We start from the raw sequence: 18,769 nt of genomic DNA, 5'->3' as shown, positions 1-18,769 counted from the left end.
CAATTGGGTAAAGAAGGGGACTTCTACAGCTAATTCTAATCTTAAGGAGCTGTCCTTCCGCTGTGTATTTTACTGGAACTTAAGCAAGTTCCCAGAACTCTGAATAGGATTCCCATACAGTGGTGCCCCACAAGATGATTACCTCGCAAAACGACGAATCCGCATGATCATGAGTTTTTGCGATCGCTATAGTGCTTCGCAAAACAGTGTTTCCTATGGCCGATTTTCGCTGTACGATGTTTCGGACTGTGCTTCGCAAGATGGGTTTTTTCTCGGGACTGATGCTTCGCAAGACGACAATTTTAACAGCTGATCGGCACTTCGCAAAACAGTGTTTCCTATGGGTGATTTTTGCTATACGATGTTTCAGACCGTGCTTCGCAAGACGGTTTTTTCCTCGGGACCGATGCTTCGCAAGACAGCGATTTTAACAGCTCATCAGCGCTTCGCAAAATGGCTTCCCTATGGGCGATTTTCGCAAAACAACGACAATTTGTCCCCATTGGAATGCATTAAACAGATTTCAATACATTCCAATGGGGAATCGCATTTTGCAAGACAATGTTTTCACAAGACAGCGATTTCAATGGAAAGGATTAACAGTGTCTTGCGGGGCACCACTGTATTTGGCGGCCTGTATCACTGTGAACATGGACAGCCACCTGGTTCTTCCCATGATTGGTCTCTGAGGAATCTGGACATGGTCTCGTTACTCTATTAGTAGCTTCCTGGGCAAAACTTTCTTTACTTCTTTGGTCTCTTTTTTCAATTTCTCCCCAATAAAGGAGGCTTTCTCATTGGCTGGGAAAGTGTAAATGAAATGATCAGTGTTACATACAGCACTGATGTTACCTGTCTGTCATGGGTTTGGAGGGAAAGTTCCATCCTATGGGGAGTGGAAGGCGGGACATCAGGAGGAGGGGCTGTACTGTATATATATGTGAAGCGTGTGTGGAGAAGCCAGGAGAGAAGCTGGGGGAAGAGCTGAAGGAGAAGAAGCAGCAGCTGGGAAGAAGAAGCTGGTGTGGGAGTCTGTGTGTCAGACAGGGTACTACTGTGTGTCAGTCAGTACCAACCTGATAGGTTCAGGTGTCTGATGGTTAGCCAGAACTGATAGGTTCAGGGTCTGTGCTTCAAGTTAAGTGTTCTGTGTGAACCAAACTGTGTGCATGTATGAATGAGACTAAGCCACGTTACTATATCTTATTCACCTGATCATTTTATTTTCCCTGAGTGTTGTTTTAAATAAACCTTATTCTTTTATTTGTTGAAAATCCATCCCTGGTCTGTGTGACTTCTTATAGGGAATGGTTGGTGGCAGCTTAGTGAAACTGTGGCAGATCCCAGTAGGTCTGGGTTTGTCACATTGATTGGTGTCCAGCGTGTGGGATACGACTGGTCCAGTTGTCCAGTGGTACAGCAAAGCCTTGGCAAGTGTGCCCAGAGCAAGGGGGGTCTAGTCAGGGACAATCTGAGAGCGCGTAGGTAATCTTCTAGGCTTACCTCACGGGGGGGTAAGCTAGTAGAACGTGTAACCTCAGATTGGGGGCTAGATTAGGGAGCTCTGAGGCAGCCTGTTTTGGCGGGAAAAGGCTGAGGCAAAACTGTGAAATAGCAGTGAGCTAGCTTGTCTGCTGAGAGGCCTAGCAGAGGGGGGTGGACTCCGGCTGGCTACAGTTGCAAGTTAGTGCTGAAGAACAGCAGCAATCTATAGAGAAAGCTGGTTCTGAGGCAAAAGAAAAAAAAAAGTGGTCGCTTTATTTTGAGGCTTGACTTTTGAAAGCAGCCTGTTCTGGGGGGGGATTATGCCCTTGACTCGAAGCCAAATGGCAGAAATGGGTGAAGTGAAAGACCCACAGGTGGACCAAGGTTCTGAGGATGAATTTGGCTCAGTGCAGGATGAGAGCACGGGAGAACAGAACCCAGAACTCAGGAAAATACTCCTAGCCCAACAGCATGAACTGAGGGTGAGGGAAATGGAGGAAGTGAGAGAACCACAGGGAGACCTAAGAAACTTTAAGTTATCTCTAGAACATGAATTCAGAATGAAAGAACTAGAGAAGGAGGAACAAATTGAACAGCTTAAAATAAGAGGAAGAGAAAGAGCTGAAATCAGGCAGGCAGAGGCAGATGCCAAGGAAAGGGGAATGGCCATGAGGATAAAAGAGATGGAACTGAAACACAGAATTAGAATGGCACAATTAGAATTAACATTCCTCAATAAGAGAAATAACAATTTATCAGTTGAAGAAATTTTGGAAAAAGAAAAGTATGAGGCTCAGGCCAGACAAAGTGAGCAAGATCTTGAAAAATATAATCAGCAAAAAGACATTAAATTAAAGGAAATCAGAGATAAGACTGAAGAAAAAGTAAAAGAGATAAAAACTAGGGCTGAGGAAGAAATTTTACAGATCAGGGCTGAGTTTGAGGCTAAGCGAAAGGAGCTGGATTTGAGAATAAAAGGGAAGAAATTGCAGCAAGGGGGAGGGGCCCATGGTGAAGGGAAGCCCTCAGACATGAAACCAAGACCTCAGATTTTGGAGGGAAAACCAAAACCAGAGGAGAAAGACTCCAAGTACAGCAGAAAATGTTATTTCTGTCAGGGAAAGGGCCATCTAATCTCAGGGTGTGAGAAATGGAAGCAGATAAAAGGAATTGTGCCTCAGGATTCGAGTGGAACCAAGCCAAAAGCTGTGTTCTGTGTCCAGAAAGAGCAAGGCTTATTGTCACTGAGGGAGCCGGTTGCCATGGCTACTCAATCTGGAACAAGTACATCTGCTGGTCAGGCTGAGGAAAATGGTCCTCTTGTGGAGGTCAAGCGATGCTTGCTCGTGAGAACAGATTCTCAGTTGTTTGAAACCGTAGGGGTGGACGTAGGAATACTTGACCATCAGTATCGGGGGCTGAGGGACACTTGTTCCCAGGTGACCCTGTGCCATCCAGATATTATTCCTAGGGAATATATAATCCCAAATGAGAGCATGAAGGTGGCAGGGATTGAGGGGCAGGTGATCTCACTGCCAGTAGCGGAGGTACCTGTGAACTTTCAAGGCTGGAGGGGAGTTTGGCGGCTAGCGATTTCATCGACTCTGCCAGCAGCCGTGCTCGTGGGAAATGACCTGGCTGAACATGTGAAACGGGTGCTAGTGATTACGCGCTCACAAGCTACCACGGGGACAGTTCAGGGGGGTACTGTCGAGCCCGAGACGGAAGCAGAGGGGAGTTCAGAAGCTGTGGTGGAAACCTTAACCACAGACAGCAGATTTGGCCAAGAGCAAAAGGCAGACGCCACTCTCCAAAAGTGTTTTGAACAGGTGACTGACGCCCAGCTAACACCTGAAACCCCAGTGAGATTTCTAGAGAAAAAGGGGATTTTATATAGAGAGACCCTGAGGAATATCTCAAAAGGGGGAGATGGGATCAGAAGTCAGCTAGTGGTACCTGAAAAGTATCGCCCCATGATCTTACAAAGGGGGCACTCTGACATGTTTGCTGCGCACTTAGGGGTGAACAAAACACAGCAGAGAATCACACAGAATTTTTACTGGCCTGACATAGGGAAGCAGATCAGGGAGTTCTGTAAACAATGTGATGTGTGTCAAAGGCAGGGGAATAACCGTGACAGGACCAAAGCAAAGTTGTGCCCTTTGCCTGTGATTGACACTCCGTTCAAATGCATAGGGGTGGATATTGTGGGACCTTTGCCCAAGGCCACAAAGAGGGGGAACAGGTTCATTCTCACCATTGTGGACCATGCCACGAGGTACCCTGAAGCCATTCCTTTGACTAACATTGAAACTAACACAGTGGCAGATGCCTTGGTGGGGTATATGTCCAGGATGGGATTTGCCTCAGAAATAATCACAGATTTGGGAGCATCATTTACATCGAAGCTCATGAAACGCTTATGGCAAATCTGTGGAATTAAGCACAAGGAAACCGCTGCCTATCACCCTGAAAGTGATGGGTTGGCTGAGAGGTTCAATGGGACTCTAATGCGCATGATTGGGGCTTACTTGGCAGAGAATCCAAACAGTTGGGACCAGAAGCTGCAATCCCTTTTGTTTGCTTATCGATCAGTGCCACAAGCCAGTACCGGGTTCAGTCCGTTTGAACTTTTATTTGGGAGAAGGGTGAAAGGGCCCCTTGATTTGATCAAACAAAATTGGGAGCAGATCACCCAGGATGACCCACAAGACGTTGTGACATACATAGACACCTTGATGAATGACCTAAAGAGAAACCTAGAACTGGCAGCAGAAAACCTGCAAGCTCAGAAGGTCAGACAGAAAACATGGTATGACCACAAAGCTAGAGAGAGGCACTTTGACCCAGGGGAGGAAGTGCTTTGGCCTAGGCCCTGCAAAGAGAACAAACTGCAGCTGGGTAGCCCAGAAATAAAAGACTTGGGTCACATAGTAGGGGGAGGAGTGATAAAACCCCTCGAGGCCAAGATAGAAGCAGTTCGTGATTGGCCCAGACCCAACACCAAGAAAAAAGTCAAATCATTTCTTGGGTTGGTGGGCTACTACACAAAGGTCATCCCGAGGTTTAGCGAGATTGCGGCTCCGCTGACCGATCTGACGAGGAAGAAGGCTGATGACCGCATCCCGTGGACCAGCGACTGTGAGGAGGCGTTCCAGAGGTTGAAGCAGGCGCTCATCAACTATCCAGTGCTGCGTGCTCCAGACTTCGACCGGGAGTTCATCATCTACACCGATGCGTCTAACAGCGGGGTAGGAGCAGTTCTTTGCCAGGAGGATGAGAATGGTGACCAGCATCCAGTGTCCTACCTGAGTAGGAAACTCCAGAAAGGTGAGAGACATTTGGCAACCGTGGAGAAGGAATGCCTGGCCATAGTCTACGCGATCCAGAAGGCCAAGCCTTACATCTGGGGAAGACATTTTATTCTGTGCACTGACCATTCACCACTGCAATGGTTAAAGACAATGAAAACCCACAATAGTAAACTTATGAGGTGGGCTTTAAATCTGCAAGACTATGACTGTGAAGTGAAGGTGGTCAGAGGGTCAGTGAATTATGTTGCTGACGCCTTGTCAAGAAGACCTGAAGAATGAAGACGGCGAAAGAAACATGGACTATGTATATATGTTGGTGACCAAAGGTTAAATGTACCTGTTTTTTTTTAACTTGGTTTGTATGAATAAAGGTAACTTAATGTATGGTAAATGTTTAAATGCCTAATAGAGTGTAAGTATAAGTAAGTATGATATTGTATGTTATTATATAACTGTTTTGGTGTGTTTTATCCAGGTTGTTTTTTGGTGAAAAGCACCTTAGCTTTCCCCCTACAAAACAACTTATAAAGAGGGGAGGTGTTACATACAGCACTGATGTTACCTGTCTGTCATGGGTTTGGAGGGAAAGTTCCATCCTATGGGGAGTGGAAGGCGGGACATCAGGAGGAGGGGCTGTACTGTATATATATGTGAAGCGTGTGTGGAGAAGCCAGGAGAGAAGCTGGGGGAAGAGCTGAAGGAGAAGAAGCAGCAGCTGGGAAGAAGAAGCTGGTGTGGGAGTCTGTGTGTCAGACAGGGTACTACTGTGTGTCAGTCAGTACCAACCTGATAGGTTCAGGTGTCTGATGGTTAGCCAGAACTGATAGGTTCAGGGTCTGTGCTTCAAGTTAAGTGTTCTGTGTGAACCAAACTGTGTGCATGTATGAATGAGACTAAGCCACGTTACTATATCTTATTCACCTGATCATTTTATTTTCCCTGAGTGTTGTTTTAAATAAACCTTATTCTTTTATTTGTTGAAAATCCATCCCTGGTCTGTGTGACTTCTTATAGGGAATGGTTGGTGGCAGCTTAGTGAAACTGTGGCAGATCCCAGTAGGTCTGGGTTTGTCACAATCAGGAACACTGTTCTTTTCAATTCTTTAAATATTTATGTCACCAATTAAAATATTTGTCATTCAAGTAAACAGAGGATCCAAACGGTTCAAAAATTTTGATACCTCTTGAACATTTCTCATACATTGGTTTCCCTAACAACAGGATGTGAAAGCCTTCACGAATACATTTATTCTGAAAGGTTTTCTGTTCCTTATGGCTCAGTTCCCATTTGTCTGCAGAGTCCAATGAAAAACAGGATCCAGAACATTTTGTTTGAGAAAATTGTAACATTGCTTCCTCTTTTTCTTTTCTTACTGAAACAGAAGGATCCTTTCCCTTTCATTTTGATGGCCTTGGTTCTCCTTTGGGATTTTTCTCATGTCAGTCAAAGATCAAGAAAATACCTTGGCTAATTTCCCCATGTGAATCCCTTCTGTGCTCCACTACTCCTTCGTAGTCCTTCATCTCTTTTTTTCTCTCTCCATAAGGTAACAAAGAAAATTGGATTTCTATAGAGCTAATAGTTCTTTCATGGAAAAAACACCCAAGAGTGAAGGCAACGACAGGAAGAAAGAAATCCTCAGTTCTGCCTCCTGTTGATGTTTCTGCATTTCTCACCATCTGAAAAATACCAAGAGGAAAAAGGAAGGAGAATATTTTTGATGGGCTGATAAGCATTGATGTGTACCCCAGATTACAGTAGAACTGGAAGAATCAACTCAAGGGACAAACAAAATCAAGGGACAGAACACGGGAAGAGCAGCACCATGTACAAAAATTGTACTCCATGTGAAAAACCACTGAGAGGGGAGAAAGAGTATAAATGCATGGAATGTGGAAAGAGCTTCAGTCAGAGCAGTCACCTCAGGAGACATCAAAGAGCTCACACAGAGAAGAAACCTTATGAATGCATGACATGTGGAAGGATCTTCAGCCATAGCAGTAACCTTAGTGTACATGAAAGAACTCACACCGGGGAGAAACCCTATAAATGCATGGAATGTGGAAAGAGTTTCAGTCAGAGCTGTAACCTTCGTTCACATCAAAGAACTCACACCAGGGAGAAACCCTATAAATGCATGGAATGTGGAAAGAACTTCACCAACAGCAGCCAACTCAGGAGACATCAAAGTGCTCACACAGGGAAGAAACCTTACAAATGCATGACATGTGGAAGGAGCTTCAATAAAAGTGGTAACCTTAGTGACCATGAAAGAACTCACACCGGGGAGAAACCCTATAAATGCATGGAATGCGGATTAAGCTTCGGTCACTCAAGTAGCCTTAGGTCACATGTAAGAACTCACACAAGGGAGAAACCCTATAAATGCATGGAATGTGGAAAGAGCTTCAGCAAAAGCAGTGGCCTCAGCAGACATCAAAGAGCTCACACAGGGAAGAAACCTTACAAATGCATGGCATGTGGAAGGAGCTTCAGTCAAAGTGGTAACCTTAATGAACATGAAAGAACTCACACCGGGGAAAAACCCTATAAATGCATGGAATGTGGCAAGAGTTTCAGTCAGAGAGGTACCCTTAGTTCACATCAAAGAACTCATACAGGGGAGAAACCCTATAAATGCATGGAATGTGGAAAGAGCTTTAGTCATGGTTCTACCCTGAGTTCTCATCATAGAACTCATCTGGGGGAGAAACCATAGAAATACTTGATATGTAGAAGGAGTCTCTGTCAAAGTCCTAGGCTTCATTCCCATCTAAAAGGTCCAAAGGAGAAACCGTTAAAATCCATGGAATGTGAAAAACCTTTTGTCAACTGTAGTGCTCGTCCGATTAATCAGATCCACTAATGAGGGAAAAACCATAGGAGTAATGTCAATATAGAATATTAGACAGATTTTGAATTGCGGTAAGGGGTTTGTTGACTGGAAGAACTATGGTGCTACGTTCCCTTTGCTGTTTTTAGTATATCAAACTGCTAATCTAGATGGACGCTTACTGGAGTTTTGCTGTTACTATGGTCTCTGTGTCAGCAACACATTCTTTAATACGAAGCTGCAACACAGAGTTTCCTGGAGACATCCAAGATCCAAGCATTGGCATCAGCTCGATTTGATCCTCACTAGACGTTCTAGCCTTCCTAGTGTTACGATCACACGCAGCTACCAGAGTGCTGATTGCGATACTGATCACTCCCTGGTGTGTAGTAGAGTAAAACTGCGAACAAAGAAATTGTATCACATGAAAAAGGAAGGAAGACCACGTATTGACATCAACAAGACTCGCGATCAAAGAAAAGTGAAGGAATTTGCCCAAGCACTCGAGGAAACCCTTCCAGGTCCAGCGAATGTAAATGCACCTGAACGATGGGAACACTTCAAGAACACTGTCTACAACACCGCCTTGTCCACCTTCGGCAAGAAGACCAGAAAGATGGCTGACTGGTTCGAAGCCCATTCGGAGGAGTTAATGCCAGCCATTGAGGATAAGAGAAGAGCTCTAGCAGCATACAAAGCCTGTCCTAGCGAGTACAACCTGCAAGCTCTTCGAGCCGCTCGTAGCCAAGTCCAACAGGCTGCCAGGAGATGCTCCAATGACTATTGGCTTCAGCTTTGCTCTCAGATACAGATAGCAGCGGACACAGGTAACATCAAAGGAATGTATGATGGTATCAAGCAGGCCTTAGGTCCATTACAGAAGAAATCTGCTCCCTTAAAGTCTACTACAGGTGTGATCATCCAGGACCGAGCACAGCAGATGGAACGCTGGGTGCAGCACTACTCCGAGCTATATTCCAGAAAGAATGTAGTAACCGAAGAAGCATTAAATAACATTGAGTGCCTGCCTGTCTTGGAAGAGCTGGACAGCGAACCAACCCTAGCAGAAATAAATGCGGCCTTGGATTCCCTCACCTCTGGCAAGGCACCTGGAAGGGACAACATCCCTGTTGAAGTGCTGAAATGCGGTAAGGAGATCATCATCACCGAACTGTATGAAATCTTTTGTCTCTGCTGGAGGGAAGGTGGAGTACCACAGGACATGAAGGACGCAAACATTGTCACGTTGTACAAGAACAAAGGTGACAGGGGTGACTGCAATAACTACCGTGGTATCTCTCTTCTTAGCGTTGTAGGGAAGCTGCTTGCCCGTGTTGTGCTGAAGAGGCTCCAGGTGCTTGCAGACAGAGTCTATCCGGAATCACAGTGTGGATTTCGAGCAAATAGATCCACCACTGACATGGTATTCTCCCTCCGACAGTTGCAGGAGAAATGCAGGGAACAACAACAGCCACTCTTAGTGGCCTTCATAGACCTTACAAAAGCATTTGACTTGGTTAGCAGGGATGGCCTTTTCAAAATACTTCCCAAGATTGGATGTCCACCTCGACTCCTTAACATCATCAGGTCCTTCCACGATGGAATGAAAGGCACTGTAGTTTTTGACGGCTCAACATCAGATCCCTTTGACATCCGAAGCGGAGTGAAACAGGGCTGTGTCCTCGCACCAACACTTTTTGGGATCTTTTTTGCTGTCATGCTGAAGCATGCCTTTGGAACTGCAACAGAAGGTGTCTATCTCCGGACTAGATCAGATGGAAAGCTCTTTAATCTCTCTAGATTGAGAGCGAAGACCAAAGTCCAACTGAAATGCATGAGGGACTTCCTCTTTGCAGACGATGCAGCCATTGTTGCCCACTCTGCTGAAGACCTCCAACAACTCATGAACCGTTTCAGCAAGGCCTGCCAAGACTTTGGACTAACAATCAGCCTGAAGAAAACACAAGTCATGGGCCAGGGTGTGGACTCACCTCCCTCTATTACCATCTCCACACAAGAATTGGAGGTTGTTCATGACTTTGTGTACCTTGGCTCAACCATCTCTGACACCCTCTCTCTAGATGTCGAGCTGGATAAACGCATTGGGAAAGCAGCCACCATGTTCTCTAGACTCACAAAGAGAGTATGGCTCAATAAGAAACTGACAACACATACCAAGATCCAGGTCTATAGAGCCTGTGTCCTGAGCACACTCCTGTACTGCAGCGAGTCCTGGACACTTTGTGCCCGGCAGGAGAGGAAGCTGAACACCTTCCATATGCGTTGCCTACGACGGATTTTTGGTATCACCTGGCAGGACAGAGTTCCAAATAGAGTAGTCCTAGAACGAGCTGGAATTTTCAGCATGCATACATTACTGAAACAGCGACGTCTACGCTGGCTTGGGCACGTTGTGAGAATGGCTGATGGTCGGATTCCAAAGGATCTCCTATATGGAGAATTAGTGCAGGGAAATCGCCCCAGAGGGAGACCACAGCTGCGATACAAGGACATCTGCAAGCGGGATCTGAAGGCCTTAGGAATAGACCTCAACAGATGGGAAACTCTGACATCTGATCGTTCAGCCTGGAGGCAGGCAGTACATCACGGCCTCTCCCAATTTGAAGAGACCCTTGTCCAGCAGGCTGAGGCAAAGAGGAAGTCACAAAGGAAGCAAAACCAGGGAGCTGGACAGGGGACAGATTGGATTTGTCTTCAGTGTGGAAGGGATTGTCACTCTCGAATTGGCCTCCTCAGCCACACTAGACGCTGTTCCAAGTCCTCCATACAGAGCACGATACCATAGTCTTTCGAGACTGAAGGATGCCTACTAATCTAGATGGACAAAATTAAATATTTTGTTAGATAGATCTGAGTGGACATGAGCCACCCTGGGTTAGAACCCTCTAGTTGCGTGTTCTTTTATATGAAGTGATATTTTCTGTTACAAAAGGAGGCTGATCATCCATTAAAAATTTGATTTATATATTCCCTGAATCGGACGTATAGTAATTAGATGTCTTTTCCAATATATGTCTTTTTCAACTGTTGACATCCACTTGTTTTTTTTCCATTCAGGAAACGTTTAGGTACCTTTTCACAATTGGTGTTGCAGTGAATGATTTTAATACTTGCTTAGATTTCTTCTTTTACTTTATGCTAACATTCAATTCTATATAGTTTAGAGGGGAATGCTTTAGTTAGCAGTCAATACTTACAGTGATTTCTTTAGCATATTATGAGAAAAAATAATATTTTAAAAATAATATCTTGCAGAGTGTGGGTGGCATACAAGTCAAATGGATAAATAAATAAAATGAATAAAGAAGATGGAAACTGGACTGAAATTTACCTAAAACCTATATGAAACCTTGAAGGTTGATGGGTTGATTTTTTGTTTATTTTTGCTTATTTGTTCATTTTTTGGGGTAATTTATCCCCCTGCGTTAATGGTTTACATTTGGAAACATCCTGCACTTTGAATAACTTGTGTGAGAGTTTTCCATGCTAGAATTTACAGCTGTAAGGAAAAAGACTGAGTTGTGTGTGAATTTGTTGAGGAAAGGAAGATTATGAACTTCCAATGAGGGTTATTTTTACTACAGTCTTAATGAGGTCCTTTCCAGAGATTTTTTCAAGTTACTAAAGTCAAGAGCAAATTCTAAACACATACAGTGGTGCCTCGCTTAGAGATGTTAATCCGTGCAGCAAAAATCACTCCTAAGCGATTTCATTGCTAAGCGATTTTAAAAAGCCCATAGAAACGCATTAAAACACGTTTAATGCGTTCCTAAGGGGTTAAAAACTAACCTTATGTGAAAATCCTCCATTGCGGTGGCCATTTTCGGTGCCTCTTAAGCGAGGCAAAACAGCGGGTGGCCATTTTGTTTACCCGGCGGCCATTTTGAAACCACCGATCAGTTGGCCGAAAATGGGGGCTTTGCGATGATTGCTTCCCTGCGATCATCGCAAAGGGAAATTTCCCCATAGGGGCCATCGCAAAGTGATCGCTCTTGCAATGGCAAAAAGTCCATCACAAAGCTATTTCATCGCTATACGGAGTGATCGCTATGCGAGGCACCACTGTATACCATCGTGACTGATAGTAACACAGGCACTCTACAGCCGGTATGAATGGCTTCTGTTGAAGAACCAAATTGCCACAAGCATCCACCTGAAGAATTGTTGCCAGTCACTCACCTAAAGAGGAGTTTGTTCCTCCATTGTTTGAAGCAAAAGTCACAGATGGAGAAGAAGAGGACCTGATTGACTTAAAACCTAGGATTTAAATGTTCGATCATTTTTAATGTAGGTGGACATCAACTTACATGGTTGATGAGCTACACGGTTATGAGCTATCTATTCAAATTTTAAAGTGAACCCTTTCTAACCTTATATTGGGAAATACATTTTCGCCCCTTGCAATTAAGGAATGTGATTTTCTTAATCATAACCGGAGGGGTGCTTTATGTTTTAGACATTAGGAATAATAGGATAGATTAGGTAAGAATTTGTGTGTGAGAGAAGACTCCAAAGAGAAGACTCCCTGGAAAAGACGCTGATGTTAGGAAAGTGTGAAGGCAAGAGGAGAAGGGGACGACAGAGGATGAGATGGTTGGACAGTGTCACCAAAGCAACCAACATGAATTTGACCCAACTCCAGGAGGCAGGAAGACGCTGATGTTACGAAAGTGTGAAGGCAAGAGGAAAAGGGGACGACAGAGGACGAGATGGATGGACAGTGTCATCGGAGTGACCAACATGAATTTGACCCAACCCTGGGAGGCAGTGGAAGACAGGAGGGCCTGGCGAGCTCTGGTCTATGGGGTCACGAAGAGTTGGACACGACTAAACAACAAGTGTGTGAGTTGGTAGCCACTCATTCAATAAAGACTTAAAACCAATATCCTTGTTTGTTGTCCAGGCGGAAGTATATTGGTTTAGCGACTTTAGGGAGATGGCGCCTTTGGACATATTGGATTTGAGGGGAATTATGCTATTCTATGACCGTGATCTCAAATAAACCGTCTGCTTTAGTGGAGAGCTCTGAGGTTTATTAATTATTTGCTCTTCATTTTTGTGACATTCTGAGTTTTCAGTGTAGCACAGAAGCCTTGTCCACCACACACAGTCTGGCTTCTTCTGTCCACAGTGGCCTCTCAGCAGAGCAGTCAAAAACATCCTTCAAATCTCTGCTCAGAAGGGAAACAGATCCTTACCTGGAGAGACCACGTTCCCAGAAATCTCTAGAGTTGTGATGCACAGCCCAGATTCCAAAGACCCCACTCTCTCCGTTTTCAGCAGGAGTGCAACATGCTTTATGTTTTAGAGATTAGGAATAATAGGATAGATTAGGTAAGAATTAGTGTGTGAGTTGGTAGCCCCATGTTCGATAAAGACTTAAAACCAATATCCTTCAAAGGGAGTGGAGAGTTGGGTTTTTCTTGCAAATTTGGGGGGAGGCATTTCGCAGGGAATATTCCTTTGGGGACCACAAGACTTTCTACAGAAGTAGAACATAGCACATATCCTATGAGCAAAAAACATATCACATGAGCAAAAACGTACATCTGTGGCCAGATTCGGCAGACCGTGCCAAGAGGGTAAAGGATACAGGAGTATCTTTGGGATATCAATGGGATATCAATGGAGGCCAGAAAGCAGGAGGGAGAAAAAAAGTGTGGGACACAGAACATGCAGGATGGTCACACCCCCTGAGAAAGGGGACATCAGGAGACTCTGCTGAGGGGGTGTTAGATAGAGATGTCTTCGCACTGCCTGAGATTTCATTTCCTCAAAGGACTCTCTTGTGTGGCTCAGGCATGTCATCAAAAATACAAAAAAGTCTTGTGTCACCTTCTTCCCTCCCTCTTCAACTTGGGAAAGTTACTTTTTCAGGTGAGGACTCCCAGAGACCCCTCCTGCCCAAGACAGCAGGGGTTCCCTTGCACAACCCCTCCCAAAATTGCCAGAGAGGTTTAATTTTTCATTCGCTGGCTGCTTTTTCTTAGATGAAACATCCAAGAGGGGCACCGAGATCTGCCTCAGGCTGACCATGGCAAGGGCTGATGACCCAGGGGAAAATTGTGGGAAAAGACCAGATCTGGCATCTCTTTCTTAAGAGTTCAAAACATTGATTTTATGAGGTGCAGAGGTGTTGCACTAGAATAGAAAAGGTATTTTAAATGTGCCTCAGAGACGTACAGTCGTGCCCCGCTGGACGATTACTCCGTTCTACGACAAATCCATTTTATGTTGACGTTTTTGCGATCGCTTTTGTGATCGCAAAACAATGTTTTAAATGGGTTTTTTTCCGCTGTGCGATGATCAGTTCCCTGCTTCGGGAACCGTTTTTCACTGTTTGCTGATCGTTGGGTTTCAAAATGGCCGCCGGCTGAAGAAAATGGCCTCCTTGCTGTTTTCTAGGATGGATTCCTCGCTTTACAGGCACCGAAAATAGCCGCTGTATGGAGGATCTTTGCTGGACGAGCAGTTATTCAGCCCATTGGAACGCATTGAACAGTTTTCAATGCATTTCAATGGGGTTTTTAATTTCGTTTGATGACATTTTCACTCTACAGCGATTTCCCTGGAACGAATTAACGTTATCAAGCAAGGCACCACTGTATGTTGAAAGTGAAGTGATAAGAGAACCATGTAGAAGAAACTCACTTTTCACGATGAAAAAGTAAACCACTAAAGTTCCCCTTAAACTGCTGCTTGAGAGGGGTGGGGCTTCGTTGCAGCAAGATCGGTCAGGTTTCAGGTTGCATCTCCTGAAAATGACTGAGACCATTCTATTTTGAGCCCTCCAAAACTTGAGGGGGAGGTATTTTACTAGGAGAAGTGAAAGTCTGAAGTAACATAATCTGATTGAGAAAGGGTTACTTGGCCCGGGAGGTTCCTGGATTGGCCTGGAAGCCAAAACTGAGTGGGCGCCATCTTAGCACAAAGCTGTGAATCTCCCAATGACAGAGAGCGGAAAAGTAGAGAAGGATGTTGGAAAATAATCTGCACCAGAGCTTGAAGGACGTGGCTTTTTTAACATACGGAACTCTTAAGGACCTAAACACTGAAGAGAGTGGGTGTAACCTGACAGAGAAAGTGATTAGACCAATATCTGGCCAGATAAGCGAACATTCCACCACCACACCCTTCATCTGAGGCTTGGTGAAGGGAGCTTTCCACTTAGACTGAAGGGAGGCAATTTTAGAGGGACCCTCAGTACTCTTTCGTAATGCTGGGCTAGTGGCTCTCAGAGCAGGAGCTTCATCAGATGTCTCTCCCTCAAAACTCTAGGCCATATTTTTCCTGTGAGGAAAATATGGCCCAAATATTCCTCTGAGCCTACATCTTTCAGGTCACAAGGTGTCTCAGCCCAAGGCTTTCTCCGACCGGGACTATCAAAGCCCAGCTTGTTGCATCTCTTGTTTGGCTTGGCAAGTTCTTGGCCATCCATGTTGGACACAAATTCCCCCTCTGTGGGGGAATGCCCCTCCTCAAGGTTGCTAAGCTGTTGTCTGATTCTACAGTAGAAGAGAACACTCTCCTGGATGACGTCTGAGAGGAGGTGTGGCTACCCATTCTTCCTCTTCCTCTTAGAGAGCTAACTTCAAAGCCTTTCTTTGACCAATCTAATTGGCATTATGTAACCACTGTCCTATCTGAACTCTGTCAACTATCTGTGAGCTTACTAAAATAATAAAAGAGAGTCCTCCAGGGGTGTGTGTGTGGCATGACTAGTCGTCCATCAGGAGCACCGCTAGCAGACATCCTTGTGTGTGTAGCTGACTTCTTTAACTTCTCTCTAAGACTTTTTGCTATCCTAATTATCTGGTGATCACCTAGCCTATCAGTCTTCTCAGTTTTCGTGAACCCTACACCCTCCTTTGAGCACCACCAGATAGACTAACGTTAATTCACTGACAGTACAAGACATCTGCATTTTTCATGAATAGTACAGAATATACACGGGTTTGTACTCTTTTCCAAACTGGCCCGTCTACAAAGAGACATGGATGCACTGTTTATGGTGGCTCCAGTCCGTCCTGGAAGAGGGAACTCCGAAGGTGGTGCTGGAAGATTCCTGTTTGACACCCTGGCTGTCCACCTGTGGGGTCCCTCAGGGTTCTGTTTTATCTTCTCTGTTACTTTGCATCTACATTAAACCACTGGGAGAGACTGTCCGGAGTTTGGGGGTTGGGAGTTAAAAGTATGTCGATGATACCCAACGCTCCCTTCCTTGCTAACTAAATCTGAGGGACCTGTTTCAGTTCTAAATCAGTTTTGGTATCAGTCATGAGGCTGAATAAACTGAGACTTAATCCAAACAAGACAGAGGTACTTCTGGTGGCAGATCAAGGCAAAGGGATACAGCCTGTGCTGGGTGGGATTACACTCCCCCTGAAAACATAAGTTCACAAACTTGGGGTCCTCCTGGAGTCGTCCCTGAGCCTGGATGTCCAGGTTTCAGCGGCGGCCAGGAGTGCATTTGCACCATTAGAACTAGTACTCCAACTACGTCCATTTCCGGAGAGATCTGATCTGGGCACTGTGACTCACACAGGCTAGGTATTTCCTTGACTGGATTACTGTAACACCCTCAATGCGGGGCTGCTGATGGAAAGGGTCAGGGAACATCAGCGGTTTTTGCTTGATAGTTGGACTTGACATACTTTATTCTTGGAAGATTTGCAAGAGCAAAATCATTCTAGTAAAACAAGCAACTTTAATCCAGACACTGAACTGCTGCCCCCGGAAGAATACAGAATCCAAGCCCAGCATCTACAGCCTCTTTCTCTCTCCAGGCAGAGGTTAGAAAAGTTATTTTTTTTCGGACTACAATGCCAGAATCTCACAAACGGCACGAGGGTTGGCCATGCTGCCTGCAGGAACTGAGATATCATAGTTTTGAAAAGAGTACTTTTCAGAGTTCTGCTGTCTGGCAGAGCCAGTATTTCCTTGTAAAAAGCCTTTGAAAAATGGATCTGTGGACATGCCGGAGTTCCTGAACTGAAAGGCTAGGTTATTCCCCATATTGGTTGTTGTGGGTTTTTTGGGCTCTTTGGCCATGTTCTGAAGGTTGTTCTTCCTAATGTTTCACCAGTCTCTGTGGCTGGCATCTTCAGAGGACAGCACTCTGTGCTCTGATGTAGTTTGCTTGGGAGTGGAGTATTTATGGCTGTGAGATCAGCTTTTGTCCTTTTCAGGAGATGGGTGATTAGTGTGTCTTGTTGTGGGTGTATTGTTGTGATAAGGAGGAGAGATTATCACAATCTGTGATTGATGGGCATCATTAGCTGATCTTTTGTGTGTAGTGATCCCGGGTCTTCATTGACTTAAAAAACCCACAACAGCCATTAGATCCCGGCCATGAAAGCCTTCGCGAATACATTTCCCCATAATCCCTGCATGCTGGTCTTCTAAATACACTTTTCTAAAATGTATTACCAGAACTAGCCACTAGAGGGAACCAGGAGCTATACAGTATAGAGTGTTTTTATATCCATGCTTTCTGGGATGGGGGGCTTGAAACCAATTTCCCGGAGATACTGCGGTCCGGCTGGTTTCTCTCTTATCACTGCCTCCCCTTTGGGCTTTTCCTTTTGGTTGAAAAAGCACGACAAAGACATTGCAATGTGAAAAATAGGACATGGATTCTCTCCTATCCCAATTTCAAACATTTTCAAATCTTTATTGCATAATCAACAGATCATTGCAAATTTTAAAAGAATACGCTGCGTTCGAGCAATAGTACTATCATGCCATAGGTATCAGTAAAAATACAATGAATTAAAATAATGCTAATATCAGTAGTTCAAAATGGGGCCTGTAAATATGATAATCACTTATTTAAAAAAATTAGCTGGAACCTCATGAAATCCAATGATAACAGTTAAATATAACATTTAAATTATGTTCCATGTGGCTATCTTCATACATCTAAATCTTTATTTGTAGTGGCTTCAAAAGCAAATATTGCAACTCTATTTATTTTATGTGAATTGGGTGTTTGTAATAACAAGCTTAATTTCTCTGGTATGCTTCTATATTCCACTTTCTTAAAGATGGGCTGTAAATATTGTTCTCTCATGCAGTGGTGCCTCGCTAGACAGTTACCCCGCATGACAGTTTTTTCACTAGACATTGACTTTTTGCGATCGCTATAGCGAATCGCAAAACAGTTATTCCAGTGGGGGAATTTCGCTGGACAATGTTTGGTCCCTGCTTCGCAAACTGATTTTCGGTAGGCGACGATTTTGACAGCTCCGTCCGCGCTTGCAAAACAGGCTTTTTCGGGACCTAAGCTTCGCAAGACAGCGATTTAAACAGCCGATCGGCGGTTCACAAAGCGGCTTTCCTATGGCCGATCCTCACTAGACAACGACGATTCTTTCCCATTGGAACGCATTAAACAGGTTTCAATGCATTCCAATGGGGAAATGCTTTTCTCTAGACAATCGAGTAGACCAGATAGGCGGGGCATAAATCAATCAATCAATCAATCAATCAAACAGCGATTTCAGTGGAATGGATTATCATTGTCTAGCGAGGCACCACTGTATCCATATACAAGGGGCACTCAAGCACATAATGAGACAAGTCCTCATGAACAGGGTTTCCACAAACACAACAATCTTTCATCTGAAGCAGGGGTAACCAACCTTTCCCCAACCACAGACCGGTTGGGGGGGCATGGCACACCCTCGGGGGCAGAGCTTGCATCCATACGCACATCACTCTCATAGAGGGGTGCTCACGCGCATGTGCACAACACACTCAAAGGGTTTGGAATCTGTTCGCGTGCTCAAGGGCGGCACTTGCAGGCGGTAGGAGAGGTGTGATGAGAGCATAGAAGCTCTCATTGGAGTGCCGTCCATCAATAGGGTATCCAGAGAGGTATAGACCACTGCTCCACCAACCCCTCAAGAAAGCGTACACTGGGAAATAGATACTCAGGAATTGGAAAAGACCTTACAGGGCTTAACTGTAGCTCCTGTGAGACAGCAGGTGAGTTGGTGCTCGTCCTTCATCTTCAACCAGACAGAACATAGAGAGAGGAGAACCCCAGTGGACCTCAAGTGAAGTGTCCCAAGAGTCTCTGCCAGAGGGCAGAAGTAGAAGAGGTGACCGAGG

The 18,769-nt window shown here is 44.8% G+C and overlaps 1 protein-coding gene across 1 annotated transcript; it reads left to right on the top strand.

Annotated features, from left to right (window-relative positions):
- The first annotated feature begins 5,896 nt into the window (after positions 1-5,896).
- Positions 5,897-7,638, top strand: LOC110071337 (uncharacterized). The gene has a single exon (XM_078387316.1). The coding sequence runs from the start codon at positions 6,539-6,541 to the stop codon at positions 7,517-7,519; it is 981 nt and encodes a 326-aa protein (XP_078243442.1). The 5' UTR covers positions 5,897-6,538; the 3' UTR covers positions 7,520-7,638.
- The last annotated feature ends 11,131 nt before the right edge of the window (positions 7,639-18,769 follow it).

The sequence above is a fragment of the Pogona vitticeps genome, chromosome 2 (assembly GCF_051106095.1).
Source record: "Pogona vitticeps strain Pit_001003342236 chromosome 2, PviZW2.1, whole genome shotgun sequence".
Taxonomy (NCBI): domain Eukaryota; kingdom Metazoa; phylum Chordata; class Lepidosauria; order Squamata; family Agamidae; genus Pogona; species Pogona vitticeps.
Note: the sequence above shows the minus strand (reverse complement) of the source record. Positions and strands in the feature narration are given on the sequence as shown.

What these genes read in the sequence shown, in the direction of transcription:
- LOC110071337 (XM_078387316.1), top strand. Translation starts at nt 6,539, where the DNA reads ATGTGTACCCCAGATTACAGTAGAACTGGAAGAATCAACTCAAGGGAC.